Raw genomic sequence first — 25,989 nt, forward strand, 5'->3', positions numbered from 1 at the left:
AAAGTCGGGTTACGAGCCGCTACTAACTTGGGGCAGTGTCCCCGTTAGCTCCCCGCTTTAGCCAGCTGGGGCTCCTGCTAGCGCTCCGTTACTTCCCCGCTAACTTCCGCTAGCTCCCCGAAAACCACCGAAGGTAGCGGGACCAGGCTCGACACCCGACTTGGGCAGAGGGGGCGCGGGCAGTAGCAGCAGCAGCGGCCAGTAGCAGCAGCGGGGAGCTAGCAGCAGTGCTAGCTAGCACTGCTCCTAGCTTGCTACAGCGGGGACACTGAAAGTAACCCGACTTTTACGGTATATACTTTTTTTTGTACACCTAAATTGTATTCTTTTTTTATTCTTTTTTCCTCTGACTGTATATTTTGACATGCACCACAACATTAAGGCAAATTCCTTGAATGTAAAAACCTACTCGGCAATGAACCCGTTTCTGATTCATATAAGACAATAAACTGAGGGAATAAATAGCATCACAATAAACACATTTAAAAGTTAAGCATGCAGAATGTAAAGCAGTTAATCTCAAATACATTTACCAGCCAAAAGAAAACAGTTCTGCATGAATTCATTTGATCATTTTCTACTGATTGTATTTAAAAGTGAAAAAATAAACGTGGAGTTACTTTTCCGAGGTTGAGCGCTTCGTGCGGGTCGTGGAAGGCGGTGAACTCTCGGGCGCTGCCGTACAGGTTGACGAAGCACGGGCCGAACGTTGGCAGGAAACCGAGACTGTCATCGACTGCAATGAGACACAAATATGTCGTTATGAACAGAATGTGAAGCAGTGAAAATAAAGAAAAGACTGATTGATTTATTGATTGATGAAATCAGAATCAAGCCAAGATGGAAGCAGATTATGAGTTGAAAGGAAAAAAAGGAAATTTGAATCACAAAAATTAAATAAAAAACACACAAGATAAAATAAAAAATGGTGTAGAGAGAAAGGATGGTTGGACGTACTGCCAGAGTGGACGGTCCGTGGAGTCAAGTCATCTGAATGCGTGGAGAGGAAGCGTGGTTCAGAATCACATACAGATGTAAAGTCAGAAGAGGAAGGAAAACGGACGTCTTTGAACGCCCCGCAAACCCAAACAAGTACACTTGACCACAACGCACAAAAAAACAAGCAAAATGATTTTGCTTGTGCATAATCAACTTGAAACAAGGGGCCAAAAAGTGAAAGTAAATGCCTTTCTCTATTATTAGCATTAAGCTGCTGTGTGCGGATTCATCATTATTCACGTCGTCAAACAAAGACACACACAGTGAGAAAGACTCATGCATGTCGACTTCATCTAGGACAAGACAGCTGTGAGGCACAAACATAACCAAGTTAGTCTCCATGTCACTGCAACAGTGTCCGTGCTTTGTTGTGTTCACACGCCACCGACACACCTGAGATTTATAGAAGAACTTTCAGTTCTCACACAGGATTTCAAAAGAACTTCTAACTTTTAAATTCCAAATGGGTGCACGCTGGCTTTATCTGGAGTTGCTCAAAAACCAGAGGTGAAATATGTAATTCATGTTCCTGCTCTTCATACCACACAGTCAGAAACTTCCTCTGGTTGTATAGAAGTCGATGCTTAATGTGTTAAAGCTGCATCCTCTCCACTGACCACCAGGGGGTGACTCCTCTGGTTGTATAGAAGTATATATAAATGACTCTACTTCTCTCTTGATTAATTCCCTCAGTAAACATTGTAAACACAGGGTGATGTTCATTTAGTAAATGATGGTCATTTAGAGTCAAACAGACCATAAAGCAGTGGATGCTTTAGGGGCGGGGCTACAAGGTGGTCTCGTCTTACAACTTTAACCCTTTCACAATGTGTTTCTAGTTCATGAAAGTCAATTGTAACCTTTTTAGTCACCTACAAATGTCCAAGATTGGACGACAGCCAAAACGCCGAACTCTAGGCTTACAAATTCCGAGTCCACAAACCAATGGGTGAGTTCACATATGTCCACTTCTTACATGCAGTCTCTGATACTCTGCCAGCCCAGTCCTTTGCTGTGAGCTTACTGGTCTGAACACAGTCAGTCCACTTTAGAGCCACACACTGTTTTTCCAGACTGGGACCAAACAGGTATGGACTGTCATGGACTGTCATCCACTTCAATAATGAGTTTCAGAACAGACGGAGACAATCAATTTGGGCACGGCTCATTATTCCAAATCCCCAATAATGCAATGAATGCCATAATTATTATTGACATTATCCGATATAAATGGATAATGGCCATTATCCAAAAACTAACTCTTCCAAAATACTCACAAGCAGAAGCACATGGCTTCTTATTAAGTATTATTTATGCTACTTTCTGACTGGAAGTAACCGCGCTGCGCACGTTGTAATAACATTGTTTTCACAATGTACACACTTTACACACACATTTAGTCTATGACCCGATCCAACTACACCCGATCGGTCATTTGTAATCCAGATTACACCAGTCTGGTTCCGACATGTTTAGATCTATTCTGGATTAGGAACCTCGACACCATAGCAGCACAAAGTGTCCTGATTACTTACCAGTCAGGAGGAACATTCACCTGAAGCGTCAGACGTGAACTAACACAGTTAAATGTTACCTTTCGATTAATGTAACCTCCGTTTGAGGCCGAGTGAAGTGCCACATTGTGTCATTTTGGTGCAAAACAAATCAAACCATAAACTGAACCAAACCAGACAAAAGGGGTTAAGTAGAAAGAATCCGAAGCAGCCAAAGCCAGCCAGTTCCAGTACAAACCAGTGCAAACCAAACTGGCCGGGTCCAGTCCGGTTCAGACAAGTCTGGATTAGTTACTTACCATCTATCTCTCCACCGGGGGCGGAGATCTTAGACATACAGAGGTGGGTGGTGCCGATGACGTCATTGTGACTGGCTCTGTCCCTGAAATGAGAACGTGAGAGAGAAAAGGCTCTGAAACATGCTTTTAAAGCCAAAATGTATTCTCTCTCTCTCTATATATATATATATATATATATATATATATATATATATACTCTAAACCAGAGAACCAAAGTCTTAATTTTCTGACTTCTGCTTCTAAGTTTGATCAAACGAAGTAAAAAAACTAAAATGAACGTATGAGTTTAGGATTCACCAGTCCAGAATTCTGATCCTCATCTTCTCACACATGGAGGGGAACTGTGAGGGAAAGAAAGCATAACCCGTATAATGATGATGATGATGATGATGATGAGTACATTAATGTTGGTAGCACAATAAAGTTGCATAACAATGTGTGTCGTCTGCGGCTCACCCTGATCGGCATGGCCAGGCTCTGGTTCCATTGGGGATTGGCGTTCTTCTCCAGAATCTTAGTGCAGACCTGAAAAGGGGAAGAAACCACAACGCACACTAAATGTTTAGGTTCTGCGTATAATGTTGGATTTTTGATTTTTTTTAAAGACTCACAGTTTTGCCGGCAAAGTGGATCTCCACCAGAGGATCCACCAGGTTCTTCCTGTTGCTGTCGAACCCGAAAATCTGCCTCATCCCATCCATGAAGGCGTCGTCCACTGCAGACAGAGAAGGAGATGAGAGATCTATCCGATGTATTCAGAGAGGTGATCGCGAGAGAGACTCACTCTGCGGCAGGTCTTCGGCTCTGAAGATCCTCAGGGTGAACGTGGCTCCTCTCAGAGACAGACCCGCCGGTCTCAGCAGGTTTCCTTCTATATCTTCTTTATCTTCCACACACTCGCGTTTGTCAGCCTGGAGGACACACACACACATACACACACACATATGTTCATGTATTGATACAATCCTGCATCAGGACACACATACTTGGAAAATACAATAAAGAAAAGAAACGCTTATGATCTGATTAGTATCATGGTTGTACGCTTTTTACTTTCCGTGAGAGAATAACAGAGATTTAGGGACCGTACTTAAGTCAAATGTTGCGTAATTTACAACTTTACTTATGTATTTCAACTGTATGCCACTCCACTACATTTCAAAGGGAAACGTTTTACACCACTACACTTAATTTACACTTTAAGTTACTTTGCTCCACGTTGACAAAATGCAACATTAAAATGCTTTAACATTAGCAATGAAACACAACAAAATCATATTCTATAAAGGAGCCATTCTGCAGAATGAATATTTCCATTTTTGATACTTAAAGTGCATTTTCTGATAATACTTATGTCATTTTACGTCTAGTATTTGTAGACTGTAGTTCAGTGTTTCTACTTTTACTGAAGTAAAGGGTGCGAGTACTTTTTCCACCACGAGTACTAAACATGTGAAAACATTTGAGAGACTAAAATTATCATTAAAAGCTAGCTTTTCTTGCATCTTTACAACTAAGAAGAAACAAACCACATATAAGTTAGTGTTAGACCCCAGAGGAAAGGTCAAGGTGTTGCTTAACTCAAAGTGTACACTTGTTAGGCTCAAACTGCAGTTTTTTCACCTGTACTTCGTCTCAACATGCACACAATTAGCAAGGCGACTCACTAACGTTGCTGCTTCAAACTGCTAGCCTTTAGCATGTTAGCATCATGTTAACGTAATCAGTTTTTTGGTTCAGTGTTTCTACTTTTACTGAATTAAAGGGTGTGAGTACTTTTTCCACCACGAGTTCTAAACATATGAAAACATTTGGGAGACTGAAATGATCATTAAAAGCTAGCTTTTCTTTTAACTGCTAGCCTTTAGCATGTTAGCATCACTTTAACGTAATCTATAGTTTTCTGGAGTGTAAATCCGCTAATCTTCTCTCGCCACATCAGACTCACCGGTGGCTCATCTCCAGCGGCCAAAACCAACAGGCTGACCTTCAGGTAACCTTTGACCCCGGCAGAAAGGTCGTCGGGGTCACACAGCAGCAGCCATTTTCTCAAGAAGCAGTGTCCTATACGGAGAGAAAGGGTGGGGGCGGGGCTTAGACTTCAAACTAACCAATGATATTCCGGCACCAGGAAATTTAACAAGAACCAGGAACTAAAAAGACTCCTCAGTGATCCTTTTCACACCAAAACACATCTTTTTATTTTATGGACTATATATAGTCCATATAAATGTATACTTACTGTGCTCATTGTAGACGGTGCCCACATCCAGCTGTAAGAAATATCACAATATTTGATATATTTTGTCTTGTCGCTGAGCCAGAACACAGTGAACTATATACTCAAAGGAATGTAACTAAGTACATTACTCAAGTCCTTTAAGGACACATGCCCAATACTTAAGCTATTGTACTTCATACTTCTCCTCCACTACATCTCAGAGGTAAATATTGTACTTTTACCACATTTTTCCGACAGCTTTAGTTACTTTTCAGATAAACTTTATGACGAACTTTGAACAAATTCTCCTTCTTAATCAACTCTTTAAAAAGCCTCTTGGATCAGCTGGAAAATGTATCATCGAAAAGCTGTTTTTCTTTGAAGAGATACGAGATTCAGACGCGAGAAAAACACAATTATTTTATAGAATATGATGTAGATTAAACCGTCCAACAGGATATACAGGAGTTCAAATGCAACACACACATGAATGCAGCAGTAATATTAACCCAGAAACATTTGATGTAAAAGTAGTAGATTTTACTGAGCTCTCATTTTACTTCAAGTACTTTACGTACATTTAGTTGATGATACTTACAAACATTTACTTAAGTGAGGTTTTGAATGCAGGACTATTACTGTGTGGCAAAGTGCGGTAGTATTACTTTTACTGCAGTAAAGGATCTGAATATATTTGAGTACTTTTTGAAGTCAGAACTAAACCGACGGTTTACCTTGAACTCCCCGATCACAGCATCCGTCCTGAGTGAGCGGGAGTCACACACCTGCCGGGCAGGTAGAGAGAGTTGACATTCCTCACAGAGACTGACGGGAAAACACCGTATAGTAAAATCATAGAAAACAAACAAGCAAACCAGACTCACGGTGATGAAGATCGGTTCATCAAACAGGTCTGATGGAGTCTCGAAGAAGTTCAGGAAGAAGGTCTGAGGAGAGGAAGACGCTCACGCTGCAGTTCCACACACATCAAACTGTTTCCTGTTAAATCGTTTTCACCGTTCTGGTTTACCTCGTCGAAGAAAGGGTTGTTGCCCTTCCTGATGCGGGTCCTCTTGCTCTGCCCAGAGACCGTTACCTTGACAACAGGCTGGATGTTGATGCCCGGCAACTGACGGCCCTCGATGACCCGCACCCGAATCTGGACAGGAAGACGCATGAGAATTTTAATTATACATATTCATATGTACATGACTTTTATAAATATAATATATATACATATATATTACTTTTATAAATATATATGTATATATTTATATTACTTTTATAAATATGAATATTTATATTATTTATATATATTTATATTACTTTTATAAATATATACTGTATATATATATATATATATATATATACATATATATATATATATATATATATATATATATATATATATATTACTTTTTGTATTTATTCATTTGTATTAATTATTTAAAATGATTAGTCTTATATATATTTATATTATTTTATAAATACATGTATATATGTATTTATATTAATGTTGTGAATATATATAGATATATATTTATATTATTCTTTGTATTTATTAATTTGTATATTTTTTTAAATTATTATTATTATTTGTATTATCTGAAAGAATCATATATGTGTTCAAAAGCCAATGCATGTCATGTCACTTTGACTCAAGAGTTATTGTACTTTTTTAATTAATAATTAATTAATGCAGGACATTTATCTGATAACTTTAGTTATAGTTTCTTTACACTTTGCATATAATAATCAGCAGATGAATCCATAATGAAAATAATCACGATAGTTAATTTGCTCCACCTCAACCAACAACCGCAGCTTTTCCTGATTTAAATACTTTGACTTTAATTACGTTTTCAATGCAGGAGTGTGATATTAATGTTTACTTAAGAAACAGATCTGAACACTTTGTATCGTCTACTTCTCAAGGTTTTATGAGCCTAATAATACAGACTCTGTCTCGTATGCCTTGTGTAATATTCCTAAATCACCACATGGAGGCGCTGTGAGCTCAAACTAAGGATCCAGCACAGTGAAGAATGTTACAGAGCTTCAGAAGTATTCATCATTGCAATCTTACACGCCGTTATCTGCCACAAACAATCAGTGGCAATACATTATTCACCATCAAAATGAATAGTACATTAAAAGTTGCATACATTACATAAACATTAAAGCCCAAGCTTTGTTTTCTTCCATTTGCATAATTTACACACACAAATAAAATACTTTATTCATGTTTGTGATGTGCCTTGAAAATATGGTTGCGTTATAATGTATATTTCTAATGAAACCAGGGAAAAGAACAAAATATAAACCTCCATATTTTCTCAAATATCGATACTTTTATATAAAATAAGATAATCCTTAATTAGTCCCGCAGTGGGGAAATTGCAGGATTACAGCAGCCTTGCACACAAGAGACACATAGTAAATAAAAAATCAAGTAATATAAATAAACAGTTAAACAGTAATAAAAACAGTAAAGAAGAAGAATACAGTAGCAATATTAAATTAAATATACAGACGGAATTTAAAAAAGTATATAAAAGTACTTAATTGTATTGATATTGCACCAGATGAGTGTAATTCAAGTGATTAAAGTGATGAAAGTGTTAGTGGTCTGTGAGCCCAGCTTGTTATGCAGCCTGACAGCAGCAGGAAGGAAGGACGTCCGGTACCTGCAGGTCCTGAGGTTTGTTGGGCAGCGGTTTGGGCTGACTGCTGGCTCCCCTCCTCCTCTTCTTCAGCCCTCCGTGGGTGTTGTAGGACGGCGGCGAGCGCTTCGGCATCTGGGCCGTGGGGGACTCGTGGCCCGAGGGCCCCTGAGGGCCCACGATGACCATGGAGCGCCCGTCGTCGGGCCCCTGGTCCTCTGCCGGCTCCAGCATGATCATACTCTCCGTGTCCTCCTCGTCCAACGTGTCCATAGAAATCACTGCAGGACAACAAGTCAATAAATATGAGACACACAGGGGGAATATAGATAAATATAATATATATGTATTAATGAAATGTAATTATGTTACTTGTGACTGTGTCCATCTCCACATTGGGGTTGTTGATATGCGGCGGAGCCTCAGGATGGGGAAGAGGCTGAAACATCGGAGCCGATCCTGGAGGAGGGACGTAGGAAACCTGCAGGGTCAGCGTGGCCTTCAGGAAACACAGGAAAGCACAGTTATACGCTTTAATCAGTGCTGGTTAAAAGTAAAGGTGGGAAACATGAAAGTGACATACAAGTATAGGTCAGCATAATGAACTTAAACACGTCATAATGAATTTAAACGTATAATAATGAATTTAAACGCATAATAATGAACTTAAACACATCATAATGAACTGTAAACATATAATAATGAACTTAAACACGTCATAATGAATTTAGATGCATAATAATTAACTTAAGTGCATAATAATTAACTTAAACACATGCATCATAATGGACTTAACCACATAATAATGAATTTAAACGTATAATAATGAATTTAAACGCATAATAATGAACTTAAACACATCATAATGAACTGTAAACATATAATAATGAATTTAAATGCATAATAATGAACTTAAACACATCATAATGAACTGTAAACATATAATAATGAATTTAAATGCATAATAATGAACTTAAACACATCATAATGAACTTTAAACGCATAACAATGAACTTAAACATATGCATCATAATGGACTTAACCGCATAATAATGAACTTAAATATATAATAATGAATTTAAACGCATAATAATTAATGTAAACGCATAACAATTAACTTAAACATATACATCATAATGGACTTAACCGCATAATAATGAACTTAAATGTATAATAATGAATTTAAACGCATACTAATGAATTTAAATGCATAATAATGAACTTAAACACATCATAATGAACTTTAAACGCATAATAATGAATTTAAACGCATCATAATGAACTTTAAATGCATAATAATTAATTTAAACGCATGCATCACGATGGAATAAACGCGTAATAATGAATTTAAACGCATAATAATTCATTTAAAAGCATAATAATGGACTTAATTAAACGCATCAAAATGAATTCAAACGCATGATAATGAACTTAAACACGTTTGTGAAAGAGGTCATTAGACGTGAGGTTGAGAGGACACATTTACAAAATCTCCCGTATTTACTGGTCTAAAGGTTGTGATTCTAGATAAGAGTGAGAGAGATCAAGGAGTCAAATCCCGGACCGCCCCCTCCTCATGAATCCAGGTACAGAGCTCAAAATCCGGTTTCCATAAACATTTAAAAAATGTTTTCATCATTCCTGCACATAGATTAAAAGTCAGTATTTTGCTTTCCTAATTAGTAATTCCTCAAATTAAGAATGAATTGCACAAACGCCATGCCTTGACTGTATATCTACAAGCACGTTGAAGGGATGGAAGGTTTGACGTTGCATGACACATTGCATGTGCTACTGTGTTGGCCGGTTAAAGGTGTAGCCTTCTGCTGTTTCCTTTCACAGGAAAAAGCAGCTTAAGGGATCAGCTGTTTCTGTAAACAAAGCTATCAGGGTCTGTGTGTGCAGCGGCGACATCATCGGATTCTATTCAACAGGTTTATCATCACACACACACACACACACACACACACACACACACACACACACACACACACACACAGTCGTGTGAGTGGATTTTGCTTGTACAAACTATATTTTCAGAAATGTCCAAATATGTATTATGTCTCACTTGCATGAAAAGATGGATATAAAATCTGAAAATGTTAATAAAATGTAGAGATTATAGTTTACTGTGTGTGTTTTTTGTGAATACGCTGGTTTATATTATATTTTGCTTTGTGGAATGACAAATGGCCCTGAACACATCACACATTGTACCTACTGTAAGGTAAACACAGGCTTGTGTGTGTGTGTGTGTGTGTGTGTGTGTGTGTGTGTGTGTGTGTGTGTGTGTGTGTGTGTGTGTGTCTTTTCATCCTCTTAAAACAACAAGAAAAGACTTGAAGTGGCGACATCAGTTCATCTGTTTCCAACAAAACATTTAAAACTGTTTTGTCAAAACTGCTTGTTTTGTTCTGAAAAGAATAAAAGTAAAACTCTCTTCAGATTGAATTGGATTCAAAATAAAAAGAGAGAAAAAAGATCAAGAGAGGAGAATGGTTGTTATTCGGCTCCGACTCAGGAAAAGTCTCTATTTCAGGATCCAGACAGGAAACTCAGAGTGATTTATGATTTGTCATTGCTTCAAGATACAATGGGCCTGTAAATTAATCTGTCTGGGCTTCATTTGCTGTGTGTGTGTGTGTGTGTGTGTGTGTGTGTGTGTGCTCACCCCTGTGATGTTTCTCTTGGTGTCCAGCAGGGACACGGTGATGGTGGCGGCTAAGTTGGGAGAGTTGAGAACGTCTCTGAGAGCCAGCCTGGTTTCCCCCAGAAACCTACACACACACACACACACACACACACACACACACACACACACACACACACACACACACAATCTTAAAATGTCTTAAAAAGCACTGTATTACAGTTATTAGGTGGAAATTAGCAAAACATGCACTTGGTTCCTTGTTATCTAATAATTAAATATCTCCTCAAATAGATTTTATGAGCCCTGATGGTGGATCTGAGATGACATAAAGAAATCTAATTTATTTCTACGTGTTGAACTGTCCTTTCCTCCATCTAAAAGCTAAATCTGAAACTGGAATCTGATACTGCTTTGGTGCGAGAGGTCAAGGGTTCAACTCCAATCACTGCTGCAAGGGTTAATCGTCAGGTCTTGATTTATTTAACTATACGAGAGGGTTCTCATATTAATAACTCGTACTAACTTCTTAAAACTATGAAAGTATACAAAGTGCTGCAGGAGTGGTGAGTCAGAGCTTTTTGCATTTGCAGTTCCCTCGTCTAAAAGTGGTGTTTATTTGTGACGATTATCTTGCTGAACAAAAAGTATCATAAATGTTTTGTTCTGCAATAATTCAAAAATCCAGCAGAAAAATCCCATTGGCCTTTTGTCAAGGGAACCAGTGTGATGTTAACTTTCTGGTTGGCCGATATACTTTATATATATTAACATGATATCTAAAATGTTTACAGATGTATGCTTGAGCTGCAAAATGTGCAGAGAAACCAAAGCCAGGAGGTCCCGGTCCGAAGATCCCTGAATCAATCAGCACAGCAGCCGGTGAATGGGTGGAAATATGAGCGAATAAATACTCGACGGCCACAATGAGAGGATGACCCGATTCTCTCACGCCCGACCCCGTCCCCTTGACATCTTGATGGACCGGAACGGTCCCAAAATAACCGTCCGAAGGGGTGTTTCCCTAAAACAAAACCAGGCCTTGCCTCCGCCGTATCTCGGCCTCACAATGCCACGAGTCTTCTCTCAATTCCTGCACTCGGTACCTGTTTCTGCCCATCTTCTCGTGGTCTTTGACGACACAGTGCAGCTCCGCACCGGAGTCCAGAGGGATCCCCTTCAGATCCCATTCGAAACCCTGACGGAGACACAGCAAACACCGTTAGCAGCCAATGAAAAAAAAGCGGGAAAATGGGATCTCAAGACAATTCAAACTTGTGTTCAAAGTGCTACGGTTCAGGTATCGACTTCTGTTCCTGCAAACTGCACAACATGTTGTCAGTGAGCTACGCATTTGTATCTGAAAGATTGATTCCATCACTTATGGTTGGTGTTAACATTTCTGGTGACCCGAGTTTAGTCTGGGTGAACCGATCTAAGTCATGACTCTGTTGCATCTCCACTTTTGATTTAGGCTGAAAGATGGGGGATATTTTCAGAATAAAAGCTCCCTCTAATGGCTTTATTAGGAGTACTGTCCACCAGCCAGGAGCAACAACAAAAAAATCCGAAAAATATGTTCTTTTTTTTACAAATATTCAAGGCAGCGCTTTACCTGTCGTTGTCTAAATATCAAAGAATGCATTTGAGGTCGTGTGCATGACGTACCTCGTTCCAAACAGGGTTGGAGTTGTTCTTGATGACCTTTGTCTTCTTCTTAGACCCTGAAGAAAATGGAGAAACCGGAACATTGTGTTAGCTTATGAAATGTAGTGGTAAAATAGACTGGAAGGCCCAAATACTCCCAGTGGAAGCACAAACTAGGTTCCCAGTCAATTATCTTGAAATATTGCTGCTTTCTCCTAAAGGCCGAATACAGGACAAGGGTGAATACATAAATACATTTCATTAATAGTTGGAACAAGAACATAAGACTTAGTTGTGTGACTCATATTTGGGCCTTTTTCAAGGGTGCGGCTCATTTTCATTGGTGTTCTTAACTTCATCTGACGGACAGGGAAGGAACTTTTAAATATCATGGTAAGCTGCTCTCCACTTGCAAGCCATAAAGAATCACTCTTTACATCTTGTGTTCGAGAAGACTTTCTTGTCTGTTCATTAGAAAGCTCAAAAGACAATTCTCAACTCTTCTGCCTCTGCTCCAGTGACTCAAGAGATCATTTTCCATCACAGAAACAGTCTTTGGGGTCCAATGGGTATGTTCCAATGCCATTGGTGTGTATGTGCATGTGTGTGTGTGTGTGTGTGTGTGGGTGTGTGCGTTATCTTTCTCTAGCTTCCTGCAACGTGGAATTCAGAGCTCTGATTTCCCGTCCGTCCAGCCCTCTTGACAGGAAGTGGGACATAAGATGAATGTTCATCGTTATCGTCACAGGAATGTGGCGTGAATAATTAAATTGGTCATTATTTCCAGTTGGTTTCAGGTCAAAAAGAGGAACAGGAGACAGATTAAGATGTTCTTTCCAGATGAAAGGAAACAGAGACAATGACTATTGTCTGGTTTTAGATCGTGCTGGTGTTTAGCAGTTCACCATGAAGTACCGTTAATTTAGCACCAAACGGAAATCACCGCAGTCATTTTGCAGGATTTAACCAAAATGTTTATCATGTTTTTTTATTATTATCATTTATGCATTATTAAGTCAGATTTATACAATGCCTTAATTTTTAAAAGGCTGTAGTTTTAGTTTAGATTAACCTTTTACAGTTTTTTCATGATTCATTTATTCTGTGTAATATTTAATGTATTCATTAGTCTCTTCATCTTCGACTTGTCTTTAATTTGAAAAGCACTTTGATTTGCATTTAATTTGTTTGAAATGTGCAATAAAAAAGACTTGAATGATTGATGGATTGAACTATAATGAACTATAAAAAGGGATTATTGAAGTTGTCCTATTGCACGAGTGAAATAATCAAGCGTGAGACAATAAAATCACAATCAAGAAGTCTTGATGGACTCTGGCTAGCCACACGTCAGTGGTGGTATTATTGTTCTCCATACACACACCCATGGCTGTTTCACACCTTTCCTGTTTTTTTACCCAATGTCAGAACACACACACACACACACACACACACACACAAATGTACCTTCGCAGATACATAAACAAGTACGTGCAAGTTCATACGCAAATACCTACGTAGGTGTACCTCCGTTCTTGGAAGATATTGTGAAAAACACCTCCACCCTTCAACAAGGGGTCAAGAGGGTAAGTTATATGTGTGTGTGTGTGTGTGTGTGTGTGTGTGTGTGTCCCAAGGGCTGATATCTGAGCTAGCATCTCGGAGACAGGAAGTGGCACAGCATTAGCTTCCTGGTTGGTTCAGCTTGGCACAGTTTCTGTCATGAGCCCAGAATAGACAGAACTGTGACCCACGGTGTGGGGAAAGCTAAGTTTAGACCCGGGCTTTGTGTGTGTGAGCGTGTTAGTTCTGTGTGTGTCGAGTTCAAAAGGTACAAATACGAGGCTTTAAAAAGACAGTTTAGGAAACAAAAGTATAAATGGGTGCCAAACTATAATCACTGCCACATCTCAGATGTGGGAATCTGGCCTGTCAATGAATGAATGGCTCGTTCCCTGCTTGGACACTACAGATCCAATCAGAGCCTCTGCTGGGACTAAAGTGAATGACAGGGTGAGTCAGTCAGATGCTACGGTAGCGTTCACATTATTTATAACCTGATGACTGAGCTTACTTTGGTTAACAGCTGAGTGGCCGTTTCCATATGAAAAACACGGAAAATAACCAGGCGGCAACCTCCGTTTTTGAAAAGAGAAGCTAATATCGTAGCGCCTTAAACATGCATTGTTTCTAATGGCCACCAGGGGGAGAATGACTCTACTTCTCTCTCGATTTATTCCCTCAGTATACATTGTAAACATGAGTTTATGTCTCAATCTCTTAGTTTCAAGTCTTCTTTAATACAGCATGATGTTCATTTAGTAAATGATGGTCATTTAGAGTCAAACAGACCATAAAGTAGGGGATGCTTTTCACGGCGGGGCCTCAAGGTGATTGACAGCTCAATCAAGAGTTGTGAAAAGTTGTCCAGTCTGGGAGTTTTCTTCTTACAACTTCAACCCTTTCACAGTGGGTGTTCACGTCATAGTTGCAACACTTTAGCCACCTAGAAATGTATTGTTCCGCATTCAGTTGCACATAGCTCCTCCCTCTCGTGTCACGTCTGGTTGCAAAAAAACAAGATGGCGACGGTGACCATGCCAAACGCAAGGCTTCAAGTCAACGTTACATCCTTTACTTTACTTATTCCAACCACTGAAAGTGATGAGACGCAGCCGGTCGACAACAACACACAGTCGACTTGCTGAAGTTGTGTAAACACGGCCTCTGCTTTGTTTCTTAATATAACAGCAGCAAGGACCAGGATGAAGTAGCAGGACTGCCAGTTTTTATTTCTGGTTTTGACGGAGAACAACACTTATTGTTCCAATAACAACCCTTTCGCAGGAAATCCTGCCTCATTTACACACACTGAAGCACATGTTCTCACATTTAACCACACATTCATAACCTACGCCTGCAGACATATGGCCACACGCATGATGGAAAGGAAAAAGAATAATTATTGAAATACCAAAATATAATGCACAAATGCTTTTAAAGATAATTGCATCAGCAAGTACAGCAAAAGTCTATTTTTTCTCTGTCACACACATTCCCTCTGTCTTTTCTCTCTCCTCCCACAGCTTCCTTGCTTTTTTTCTTATTATCATCTGTAATGTCTATAGATGGGCATGGCATCTGTTTTCTGGAGAGGAAGGGACTCTCTCTCTCAAAGGTCGTTGCAACCCAGAACCACTTGACAATTCATTACCTTCCCATTAGACTTAAATACTAAAGTCTATTAATGGTGATCTTGGGACCGCCCTGACACCACAAGTCACAAGTCCAAGTCACGTCTCAAATCTCATCTGATTGTAATTAATTATTTAATTTCATCAGCTGCAGGCCATCCCGTCTATATCAAAGTAATCAAAGCATCATTCCTTTATCTATGAGCATACAGTGTCTGCATTGATTGGCTATTTGGCATATGATCATTTACATTACATTAGATTTAATTTAGCTATCGCTTTTATCCAAAGTGACTTACAATAAGTGCATTCAACCATGAGAGTACTAACTCAGAACAAGAATCAGTGATATTTAAGTACTTAAATAGCACATGTCTGGTCCTAAGGAGAGACCATTGCAGAGGAGACATAACACTTAAATATTAGGGTTGTGAAATACTTACATGATATTTATGTTAAACTAAATATTTCCACAAACACTGCTCCAGTCGGCCCAGAGATGACATGAACCAAAGGAGCATTCAAATGTGAATGTAATGACTTAGTGACCATCCACACCCTTTAACTTTAACTTTAACATCTAGTGTTGCCAAAGGAAACTATCTTTGGTAGTTCTCACATGAACTGCCTTCTAGCTCTGAATGTCCTCCGGAGTGTGAGTGAATTAAAATGTTCATTAAATATGTGAAGAGTTTCTCGGCCAGAGGCGATGTCGCTCACTCTGAACTGAACTCAATACAGACGTCATTGTCTTAGCAGAGAGAAAGACTCTGTTAGGGCCGGTGTTGAAGCTAAAAAGGGTCACTTCTGGTTCAGGAAATTGGAAAAGACCCAAACTGGGCTGAACTGAGTTTAGGCTGAATTAGGTCTGAAATAAACAAACAAGCATGTCATGACCTCATGATCCTCATCTTTTACTTTTTATTATTATTATTATTATTATTAAATGTTCATTTATTTTTTTAGTTTCTATTTTATTTATTTTATTTATTTTATTTATTTTATTTATTTTATTTATTTTATTTATTTTATTTATTTATTATTTATTATTATTAATTATTTATTTATTGTGTATTTATTATTTACTTTATTTATTCTATTTATATATACAACATTTAAAAAAGGCTATTGCAACGCAATGTGAAAAAAACACAATAACATTTTAGTCTCAAGTCTTTGAGTGCAAGTCCAGGTCAAGTCTCTGGTCTTTGAGGAGGAAGTACCTTTTCCTCATCATACTTCTGCACTTGTACACTGGTAACGTAGTATTTTCAGACTGCGGTATTTCTACTTTTACTTCGGTAGAAGGATTGGAGTACTTCCTCCACCACGGCCTGAGTGTGATGGCACCAGGAAACCGTGTCAGGACAAAGGCAGGAAGTCCAGAGCGGCGCTCACCTCGTCCAGAAGGCTCTGACACTGAGGACTCACGGGAACAACAAACAACAAGCCGATGGAAAAACAGACCAGGTAGCCAAGTCACCTTGACACGAGCCATTTGGTATCCCACCGAGAGTTAAACCAGATTCCTATGTATCTGTCCATTGCTGCTCTTTAGTAGCAACACGATGGATCCTCCGAAATGCCGAAGGTGAAGGGACAGACGTATTTTAAAGAGATTTGACTTGACACTTCAATGGGCCACAAAAAGCCTCTGCAGTTACTGTACATTTCTATTGAAGTATTTTCTGAAACAATGATAATTACGATTCCACTATTATCTGAATATGACAATAGTCCATGTTTGTGTACGGGTCAAGTAAACAGGGTATTACATGTGGGGTATTCCGAATGCCGTGTGGGTATTCCAAATTATACCCAATGTAGCATTTTTTTAGGAGATTTTGGGAGAGCTCGAGCATTTGGAATATGCTTCTCAACACGACTGCACTTGGAAAAGAAGTGAAGTTGACAGAACAAAGGAAAGAAACTGAATATATTCTGAATTAGTCAACGAGTTTACTTCCTTTCTCCCGATCCCCTGAACCTCCCACGAGCCTCTTACCTCTGAAGGTGACACCAGCCAGAGGGTCGGAGTGTCTGAGGTTGTTGGCTCTCTGGAGAACGCAGCGCAGCATGGCTGAAACCTCGGCAGAGCCTCGAAACCCGGGCGAGGCTCAAAGGACTCGCTGGAGGAGAGCGAGGGCTTTTGCTTCTGCCTTAGCGTCAGGTGAGTCAGAGCACCAGGTGAGAGGGGTCACGGTCGCTCACATGTCCCCCGGGAGCTTCAGTAAGGGAACCGACAACCGCTGATCCAGGGTCAGAACTAGCACTCCAAAGGCCGACACAAAGGTGTGAAAGAAAAGAGAAGACGTCCACCTTGACTCCCACTCAGTCAAATACAATTCTAGGCCTTTTTTAAAAGATTGTCAGTAACTTAAAGGTGATGTCCCAGCGTTGCAAAAACATGGTGAAAAAATCATGATCCAAAGATTGTTTCCCGGCTACAACTACAAAATAAAAGCTCCTTTGAGCCAGGGATAGACGTGCCTTCACAAAGCCAGCTCCTTTCTCCTTCTGACTCTCTCTCTGACCCAGCCATGGAGCGACAGAGCGACACACCTCACATCCAGAGGAAACCTCAACATTTCCTGTTCTCCTTTCCTCTCTTGTCTCCTGGTCGTTTCCTTATCTTGCCCACATCTTTGCCAGTACGCATTCTCCGGCTCTCTCTGCGCTCCAATCCCTGTAGTCTCTGTTTGGACGGGATTCATTTCAATCTGGTGTTGTCAGTAAACTGTCAAAGTCTCTCAAACCCCGTGAGACGTGACTTTGTATTCAGGGTGATCATTTAGGTCCGGTGGCCTCGTTCAAGCAGACGTCCAAAGTTTTGTTTTTACTACAATACGGACCAATCGCTTGGCCTAAAATAGTTTTCCTTGGATTTGAACACATGTCATTATTTTCTCTGCCATTACTTTAAATAATCATGAATACAACAAGCCAATGAGGAGAGGTCATAAGGTCACGCGCAGTGCACACGGACGCGTGAACAACAGCACGTGCACGACGAGAGAGCGCCACCTGCAGACCAAACCAGAGCGCCACACGCACACGTCTTATCTGCACAGAAGTGAGGGGAACGTGTCTGAAACGTAAGAACAATGTTTCCTCTCTCCAGTAAGAGTGTGTAAATGGTAACTAAAACATTTTATATATATATATATATAAATGGAAAATAGGATGTATTGCTACAAACTTAAATCTCAAACTGCCTCAAACTTTTCTATTAACTTAATATTATTAATACTGTTATGTTTGTACGTCATCTACCTGATAAACAAAATTATCATTTATTTATTTAAATGATGACCTCGTCATCTTTAAATGATGACCTCATCATTTAAAATGAAAAATCAATTAAAAGGCCGTTAATTGCTTTTTTTTGTGGGGTCGGTTCCCTCCACTCTAATATGTTTGTATATTACAGTTTCATCCGTAAAGGTAATAACCTTAATTAAGGAAAGGGTCTTAAAGACTGCAATATGTCAATTTTGCTAAAGACAATAGAATTTAAACTCCGTTACCCACTGGACTTCTACATTTACGTCAGTAGACTGCACACAACAGGCTCACACATTCACGATCCCCAAAGGAAACAAAACTCACAGAAAAAGGAAATGATCAAATGTTGGTAAGTCCATCTTTCTTTAAAAACACAGTATTTTTCATTGGTTCCTGTTGTGCTTCAACTCTACCAGAGATTTGAGTCTGCAGACCTCTGGTCAAAGCCTTCCTCTTTCATCGTCTGTCATCTGAAGCCACAGATTAACTCATAAATGTTAGATTTCAAATCATTTGTCTCGGTTGCACCTTGACGTCAAAAGAGAAATTTCTAGATAAATCTAATGAAACATATCACACTGTAATTCAGCCTGAACTGTAAAGATCGTAACTTTAGAAATCTGGTGTTTGCAACTAGTTTAAAATAAAAGTTCAGTAGATTTCTACAGTTTTAAGAGAATTGATTTTCAGAAGGTTTCATCCTCTGTCCCATCTGAGTTTCAGGCTTCATAACCAATCATCTCCGCTATATGTATATGATATACTCACATGCTAGTTACATGCACACTGCTGCTTCATACCATGTGAGCTCTGCTCATCTGATCCGGATATAACAGGTTTACGGTTGTTAAATTGCTGGAGCTTTAATGAATGATAAAGAGTCTGTCTATAGGAAACTAGCGCTGCAGCGATATCCACTTATGATGACCACGTGCAGGATGTTCTCATCCAGCATGCGCAGCTTCACCTGTGAGTAAATGGGTGAAGCAGAAAGTGTAAAAAAAAAACAGTGTGGGTGGGAGTCTCACATCCAGGAGCCTGGTGCTCATGCCCCGTGGGAAACGAGAAGTAAATGTTGATTTATCTGTCACGTAACTTCCCCACTGAAGTAATACCACTTAACCACACATATGTTCCTCAACCTATAAGTAGTGTTGGTCTTGTGAGGGTAGAGGCCTTCAATCAGACTCTTCTGCTTCTTTTCATTGATAAAGTGCTTTTAAGGGCTGTTTTTTAATTAAAGGTGGCAGGTTTGATAGATAGATAGATAGATAGATAGATAGATAGATAGATAGATAGATAGATAGATAGGTAGGTAGGTAGGTAGGTAGGTAGGTAGGTAGGTAGGTAGGAGGTAGGTAGGTAGGTAGGTAGGAGGTAGGTAGGTAGGTAGGTAGGAGGTAGGTAGGTAGGTAGGTAGGTAGTTAGATAGGTAGGTAGGTAAGTAGGTGGGTAGGTATGTAGGTAGGTAGGTAGGTGGGTGGGTGGGTAGTTAGATAGGTAGGTAGGAGATAGATAGGTAGGTAGGTAGGTAAGTGGGTGGGTGGGTAGGTATGTAGGTAGGTAGGTAGGTAGTTAGGTAGGAGGTAGGTAGGTAGGTAGGTAGGTAGGTAGGTGGGTAGGTAGGTAGGTAGGAGGTCGGTAGGTAGGTAGGTAGGTAGGTAGGTGGGTGGGTAGTTAGATAGGTAGGTAGGTAGGTAGGTAGGTTGGTAGGTAAGTAGGTGGGTGGGTAGGCATGTAGGTAGGTAGGTAGGTAGGTAGGTAGGTAGGTGGGTGGGTAGTTAGATAGGTAGGTAGGTAGATAGGTAGATAGGTAGGTAGGTAGGTAGTTAGATAGGTTGGTAGGTAGGTAGGTAGGTAGGTAGTTAGATAGGTAGGTAGGTAGGTAGGTAGGTAGGTAGGTAGTTAGATAGGTAGGTAGGTAAGTAGGTGGGTAGGTATGTAGGTAGGTAGGTAGGTGGGTGGGTGGGTAGTTAGATAGGTAGGTAGGAGATAGATAGGTAGGTAGGTAGGTAAGTGGGTGGGTGGGTAGGTATGTAGGTAGGTAGGTAGGTAGTTAGGTAGGAGGTAGGCAGGTAGGTAGGTAGGTAGGTAGGTGGGTAGGTAGGTAGGTAGGTAGGTAGGAGGTCGGTAGGTAGGTAGGTAGGTAGGTAGGTGGGTGGGTAGTTAGATAGGTAGGTAGGTAGGTAGGTAGGTTGGTAGGTAAGTAGGTGGGTGGGTAGGCATGTAGGTAGGTAGGTAGGTAGGTAGGTAGGTGGGTGGGTAGTTAGATAGGTAGGTAGGTAGATAGGTAGATAGGTAGGTAGGTAGGTAGTTAGATAGGTTGGTAGGTAGGTAGGTAGGTAGGTAGTTAGATAGGTAGGTAGGTAGGTAGGTAGGTAGGTAGTTAGATAGGTAGGTAGGTAGGTTGGTAGGTATGTAGGTAAGTAGGTGGGTGGGTAGGTATGTAGGTAGGTAGGTAGGTAGATAGGTAGGTAGGTATGTAGGTAGGTAGGTAGGTAGGTGGGTAGGTAGATAGGTAGGTATGTAGGTAGGTAGGTAGGTAGGTACATAGGTAGGTAGGTAGGTAGGTATGTAGGTAGGTAGGTGGGTATGAAAAATACTCAATATATACAACAAAACTAAATAAAGCAGAAGAGTGTATTCATTTAAGGAAATTAAACAATAAAGGAAGTGCAACAATGCAAAGTACATGCAGTGTATCTGAAGTGTATATGAGTATACAGTGAAGTAGAAGTATGAAGACAGCATAACGGGCACGATGAGACAATTTCAGGATGGATGTTTGAGGCAGCGTGAAGGAAACTACATTCAACTGAACAACTAAACAATAAACAATGTCTCCTTTAAATGTGACGAGCTCCGATGAGAATAAATGATGCAGCAGGTTTTTAAGAGGCAGCATTCAAGCTGATTAGATATCATATATCAGCCGCAGAAGAGAGGCAGCAGATAATATGCAGCTGCCCTGTGATGATTGTCACGCTGCTGGATTATGTTTTCAGCCGGGGAAACTCTCAATAAGTTTCCGTTATTTCAAGTTGAGCAATGAAGAGCGAAAGGAATCACGGAGAGAAACAGAGGAGTCGGTCTGTTGGAGGTCATGATGTCATCTTTAGCCTTGTGAAAAGAGCTTCAATGGGAGATTTATTTCTTATTTGAGAGACAATTCAATGAAAAGAGGTGCAGTTATTGGAATATATAACACAATGAAGCAAATTACGCCGCAAATGACGTGTATTATTGGTCATAAGCGCACAGGATGGAGTACATTATTCCACTTATTGCTTGGCTATTAGTCCACTCAATGTAGTTTGATCCTATACACTCTGAGCTGCTTTGTTTCCCTAATTAAAAACTATAAATGATGTATGTATGTTATGTAGAAGTGGCAAAATCTCAGGTTAAACCATGATAATAGAAATGTTTTCTTCTCATTTGCTGTTTAGTGTCAGTTAAAATCATGTATGAGGGTAAATAAGCAGGTATATATGAATATAATATACAGTATTAGGCATTAATGTGTGACTGTAATGGTATTACTTTCCCCAGTAATGAGTAGTGTGTAAAGTATAAACACACTGGTACCTTATACAACCTTTAAATATTCAGTTATAAAATGTACTAATTCACTTTGTACATTCCCAAATGTGTCTTTTTCTGTGTGTGTGTGTGTGTGTGTGTGTGTGTGTGTGTGTGTGTGTGTGTGTGTGTGTGTGTGTGTGTGTGTGGAGACACTGCAGGCACTGCCCTTTATTACACAGGGAAACTTTTGTGCAGCAAAATAGACAAAGTGTGTCATGAGTTCATGAAGCTCAACTCTTTTTCACACTTTCTGTCACGTTAACTTCCAACTCACTCTTTTGCTAACACACACACACACACACACACACACACACACACACACACACACACACACACACACACACACACACACACACACCTCCTCGTAGCACTACAAATTATTTTATTATCTGTCATATCTAATGTTTAAAAAGTACTTTTGTGTTTGAAATCAGTAAAATGTCGTTAAAATACCAAAGTTGTGACTGTTCTATATTAAATATCCTATCTTTAGATTATTATTAATCATGCATGAATGTAAAAGCAGGATTGCACTGTTCTAGTTGGTTGATTTTGAAGTAATAACTCATGATTATTTTCACTGTGGATGAATAATCTGATTAGGTGAAAATAGTGAAAATATGCTTCCATTTCCCAGAATATGTGACATTTACCCCGAGCCCAAAGTGAAAGTACATTATTAAAAGCTGGAACCATGAAATGTTTTTACTGAAATAATATTAGTCGTCAGTCTTATAATTTCCACGTTTCTTTATGCATGAATCTTAATTGTAGCGTGTCTAAAGCAGATAAATGTAATATGGAAAGTACAATCTTTCCTGATGACTTGTCGTGGAGTAGAAGTAGACAGAGAAAGAAGAAAAATACCTACAAGGTATTCATTTTGCCCCATCATCACATCTCTCCTCTCTCTCTCTCTCTCTCTCTCTCTCTCTCTCTCGCCCCACCCCAACACAGACTGGGACCCATGAAAGACGACCGGTGGAGACTTTCCCATTATAACCTCAGCTGCTAGGGAGCGGAGGTGTGTTTGAGTGTTCAGACGTAAAGCACGACACTCAGAACTTCATCTCCGGTCCTCAGTCTCATCCCTACCTTCATAGGTGACGCTGCAGTAGGAGTCGCTGACGTCGTCGTCCGGCGTCTGCAGACGCTCTGCACACAGAATGAACACACGCAGCATGCCTCACACACACACACACACACACACACACACACAGTAGAGCTCTGTCAAATGCCCCGGGCAGACACAGTGAGGTCCATGTAGGGGCGTCAGTATATCCAGAAAATATCTTCAAAATGAAAGAGAGAGATGGGAAAAGCAGACGAGAGAGACAGAGAATGAATAGAGACTGAGAGGCCAGAGCTGCAGCTATCAGCTGTCTCGCTCGACCTCCTACTCTCTCTCTCTCTCTCTCACACACACACACACACACACACAGAGAGAGAGAGAGCAAGCATGGTGCACTGGCTGACTCATGCACACACACACATACACACACTGTCCTTTCAATCACAGCTGGTTTAAAGGGCCAGCAACACACACACACACACACACACACACACACACACACACACACACACACACACACACACACACACACACACACAGTGGCCTTTATTTTTCGGGTCACACATGCCTGCACACAATTAACAATCCAAACTCTGCCAACTTAAACCAACACACGTGGGGAGCTCAGACACACACACACACACACACACACACACGCACACACACACACACACACACAGACAAAGGGTTAGAGTGTGTCGGTGAAAATGTGCTTATTGATGCAGATTTGTTGCAGAGAGATGCAAGACAAGAGGGTTCAGTGTGATCTTAAATATGAATGAATGAATCAGCAGTGAGAGCCGACTGGAGGGTGTTCAGTGTGTAGGAGTGTCGGCAATAATGTGGACGGATGTGTCTTATACCTGAACCCGTTTCAATGCAAAAATGTAAAACATTCAATAAAAGGTTGAGTTCAGTAATAACTGAGAGGCAGCTCGATTCCGAACAGGAGGTTAATTTCACATGATCTTTTCAAAATAAACTTTGGTTTTAACAGGAAGTTAGGTTGAGGCAACATAAATGTGTATTCATGTTCAGGTAAAGAGTGTGGTGGAAGTGAACGTGACAGAAAGCGTGTGAAAAAGAGTTAAATAAAGGTTGAGTTCAGTAATAACTGAGAGGTAACAGATCAAGTTCACATGATCGATTTAAGACGTATTTGGACCATCGAGTCATAACTGTCTGACAATGGAGAGTGCAAAAAAAAAAAGCTACCTAAAGGTACAATTTAGGTATTTGTACCGCTAATATGTTGGGTCATTAAATACAATTTCAGATGACACAAAAAAAGAGTGTAAAACGTTACAATGATGGACAGATGACACTAAATAGTATAAATAAAAAGGTTAGAGTCCAGCAGTTGAATTATGTTGGGATGGAAAATCTAAACAATCTACAAGTCAGTTTGACTTGAACTTGCAGACAAAACCACGACACTTCATGTGAATAAAAGGTTTCAGACAAAAGAAGTGAAGGTAATGAAGGAATGTAACGTCCGATGTCATGTCAGTTCCTCTGAAAAGCACAAAGAGAAACCGACGCCAGGAGATCAAATGATTTGAATGAGATGTCCAACATGTTGAGTAACAGACTGCAGCAGACGGAGGGGCATTTCTATCTCTATTTATAGTGCGACCCACTGGGCTCATGTCATGTCATCATCTGCATATTTAAGGAGTTTATGTGTGTGTGTGTGTGTGTGTGTGTGCGCGCTTACGGGAAGTATGCTAACGGCGCTTCGCTGTGGGCGGGAGGAGATAAAAATAAGAACGTGCCCCTGATTGTTGTTCCAGATTTATATTTTCACTTTTAAATGTTGATATATAGTATATAGTATATCGAGCAACCGTTATTGAAACTTGCGTGGAATGAAAGACTTGCTAGACCCCCGCTCCATGTCTCACGGCTCGGTTAGCCGGATTGAGGAACACTACTTACTGATGGTGCTCCAAGTGTCAGATGTTTTACATCCCCTTGTAAAAGTTATTTTTTTCCACTTAACTCAGCCAGCCTAACCGGTGGCCTGGGGGTATTTGGGTTTGTGTGTAATACACAAAGCAGTGATTGTTTTATTTTAGTCGGATTGAAGGGTGTAGTGTCGGGTCCCCCTGAAACACCTCTTCTCTCCTCTCTCGTCCTATTACACAGGAGAGCCTTTTACAATACCCATAATATAGAAAAGATTATAAAACATAGCAACTTATAGCATCCTATGCATTTTATATGGTCTAATCTAGCAAGAGATGTCCCTCCTCTTCTTCATGACGCTGCCTGCATTAGGACAGCTTCCTCCGTCACATTAATGACATCATATTGATCGTATGAACGCTCCTCTCCGGAGAGGCCAATGGAATCGAATTTTCTCTCAAATGACTTCAGAGCTGATGGAAGATGCCGGAAGAAAAACAACCTCCAGCTCTGACAAAACACAAGAGTGGTACTGTGTTGTCGACTGAATGTGCCACTCCTACTTATCCTGTCATTTGCAGAGAAGAACCACAATTATTTATGCATTTATTTGAATATGCCTGTAATGAAGGCCTCTAATCAGTGTTTTGCTTCATTGGTAATCCATATTGTTGGTGTTGGTTGAGCATGGATCCTCTTATTCCAAAATGTCCTGCAGAAATGTGTCTTCTCTTGTAACAGAGTATATTTAGATTGCAGTATTAGTATTGTATATATTATATATATAAAGGATCTGAATACTTCCTACACCTGGCAAGTTTTGTTAATTTTTGTTAATATATCTGATCCTCTCGTTTCAGAATGGACCACTCTAATAACTTACATTCAATATATGGTATTTGGTCAACTCATGTCAACTCATTGATATGCATGGTGTGGACAAAATAATAAT

The 25,989-nt window shown here is 40.0% G+C and overlaps 1 protein-coding gene across 1 annotated transcript in view; it reads right to left on the minus strand.

Annotated features, from left to right (window-relative positions):
• The window catches only part of dysf (dysferlin, limb girdle muscular dystrophy 2B (autosomal recessive)), a gene marked incomplete at both ends in the record, with an annotated part of 86,336 nt that extends 63,096 nt beyond the window's left edge, over positions 1–23,240 (minus strand). Inside the window, 18 exons of the mRNA XM_079215611.1 lie at positions 621–736; positions 958–990; positions 2,813–2,895; positions 3,110–3,153; positions 3,269–3,337; positions 3,424–3,527; positions 3,597–3,723; positions 4,761–4,876; positions 5,055–5,085; positions 5,768–5,818; positions 5,918–5,980; positions 6,064–6,192; positions 7,721–7,977; positions 8,069–8,195; positions 10,368–10,473; positions 11,453–11,544; positions 12,015–12,070; positions 23,153–23,240. Of these exons, the coding sequence (XP_079071737.1) occupies positions 621–736; positions 958–990; positions 2,813–2,895; positions 3,110–3,153; positions 3,269–3,337; positions 3,424–3,527; positions 3,597–3,723; positions 4,761–4,876; positions 5,055–5,085; positions 5,768–5,818; positions 5,918–5,980; positions 6,064–6,192; positions 7,721–7,977; positions 8,069–8,195; positions 10,368–10,473; positions 11,453–11,544; positions 12,015–12,070; positions 23,153–23,240 (1,692 nt within the window). The remainder of the gene's footprint in view (positions 1–620; positions 737–957; positions 991–2,812; positions 2,896–3,109; positions 3,154–3,268; positions 3,338–3,423; positions 3,528–3,596; positions 3,724–4,760; positions 4,877–5,054; positions 5,086–5,767; positions 5,819–5,917; positions 5,981–6,063; positions 6,193–7,720; positions 7,978–8,068; positions 8,196–10,367; positions 10,474–11,452; positions 11,545–12,014; positions 12,071–23,152) is intronic.
• Between the last annotated feature and the right edge of the window lie 2,749 nt (positions 23,241–25,989).

This window comes from Taurulus bubalis, assembly GCF_910589615.1.
Source record: "Taurulus bubalis genome assembly, chromosome: 3".
Lineage (NCBI taxonomy): Eukaryota > Metazoa > Chordata > Actinopteri > Perciformes > Cottidae > Taurulus > Taurulus bubalis.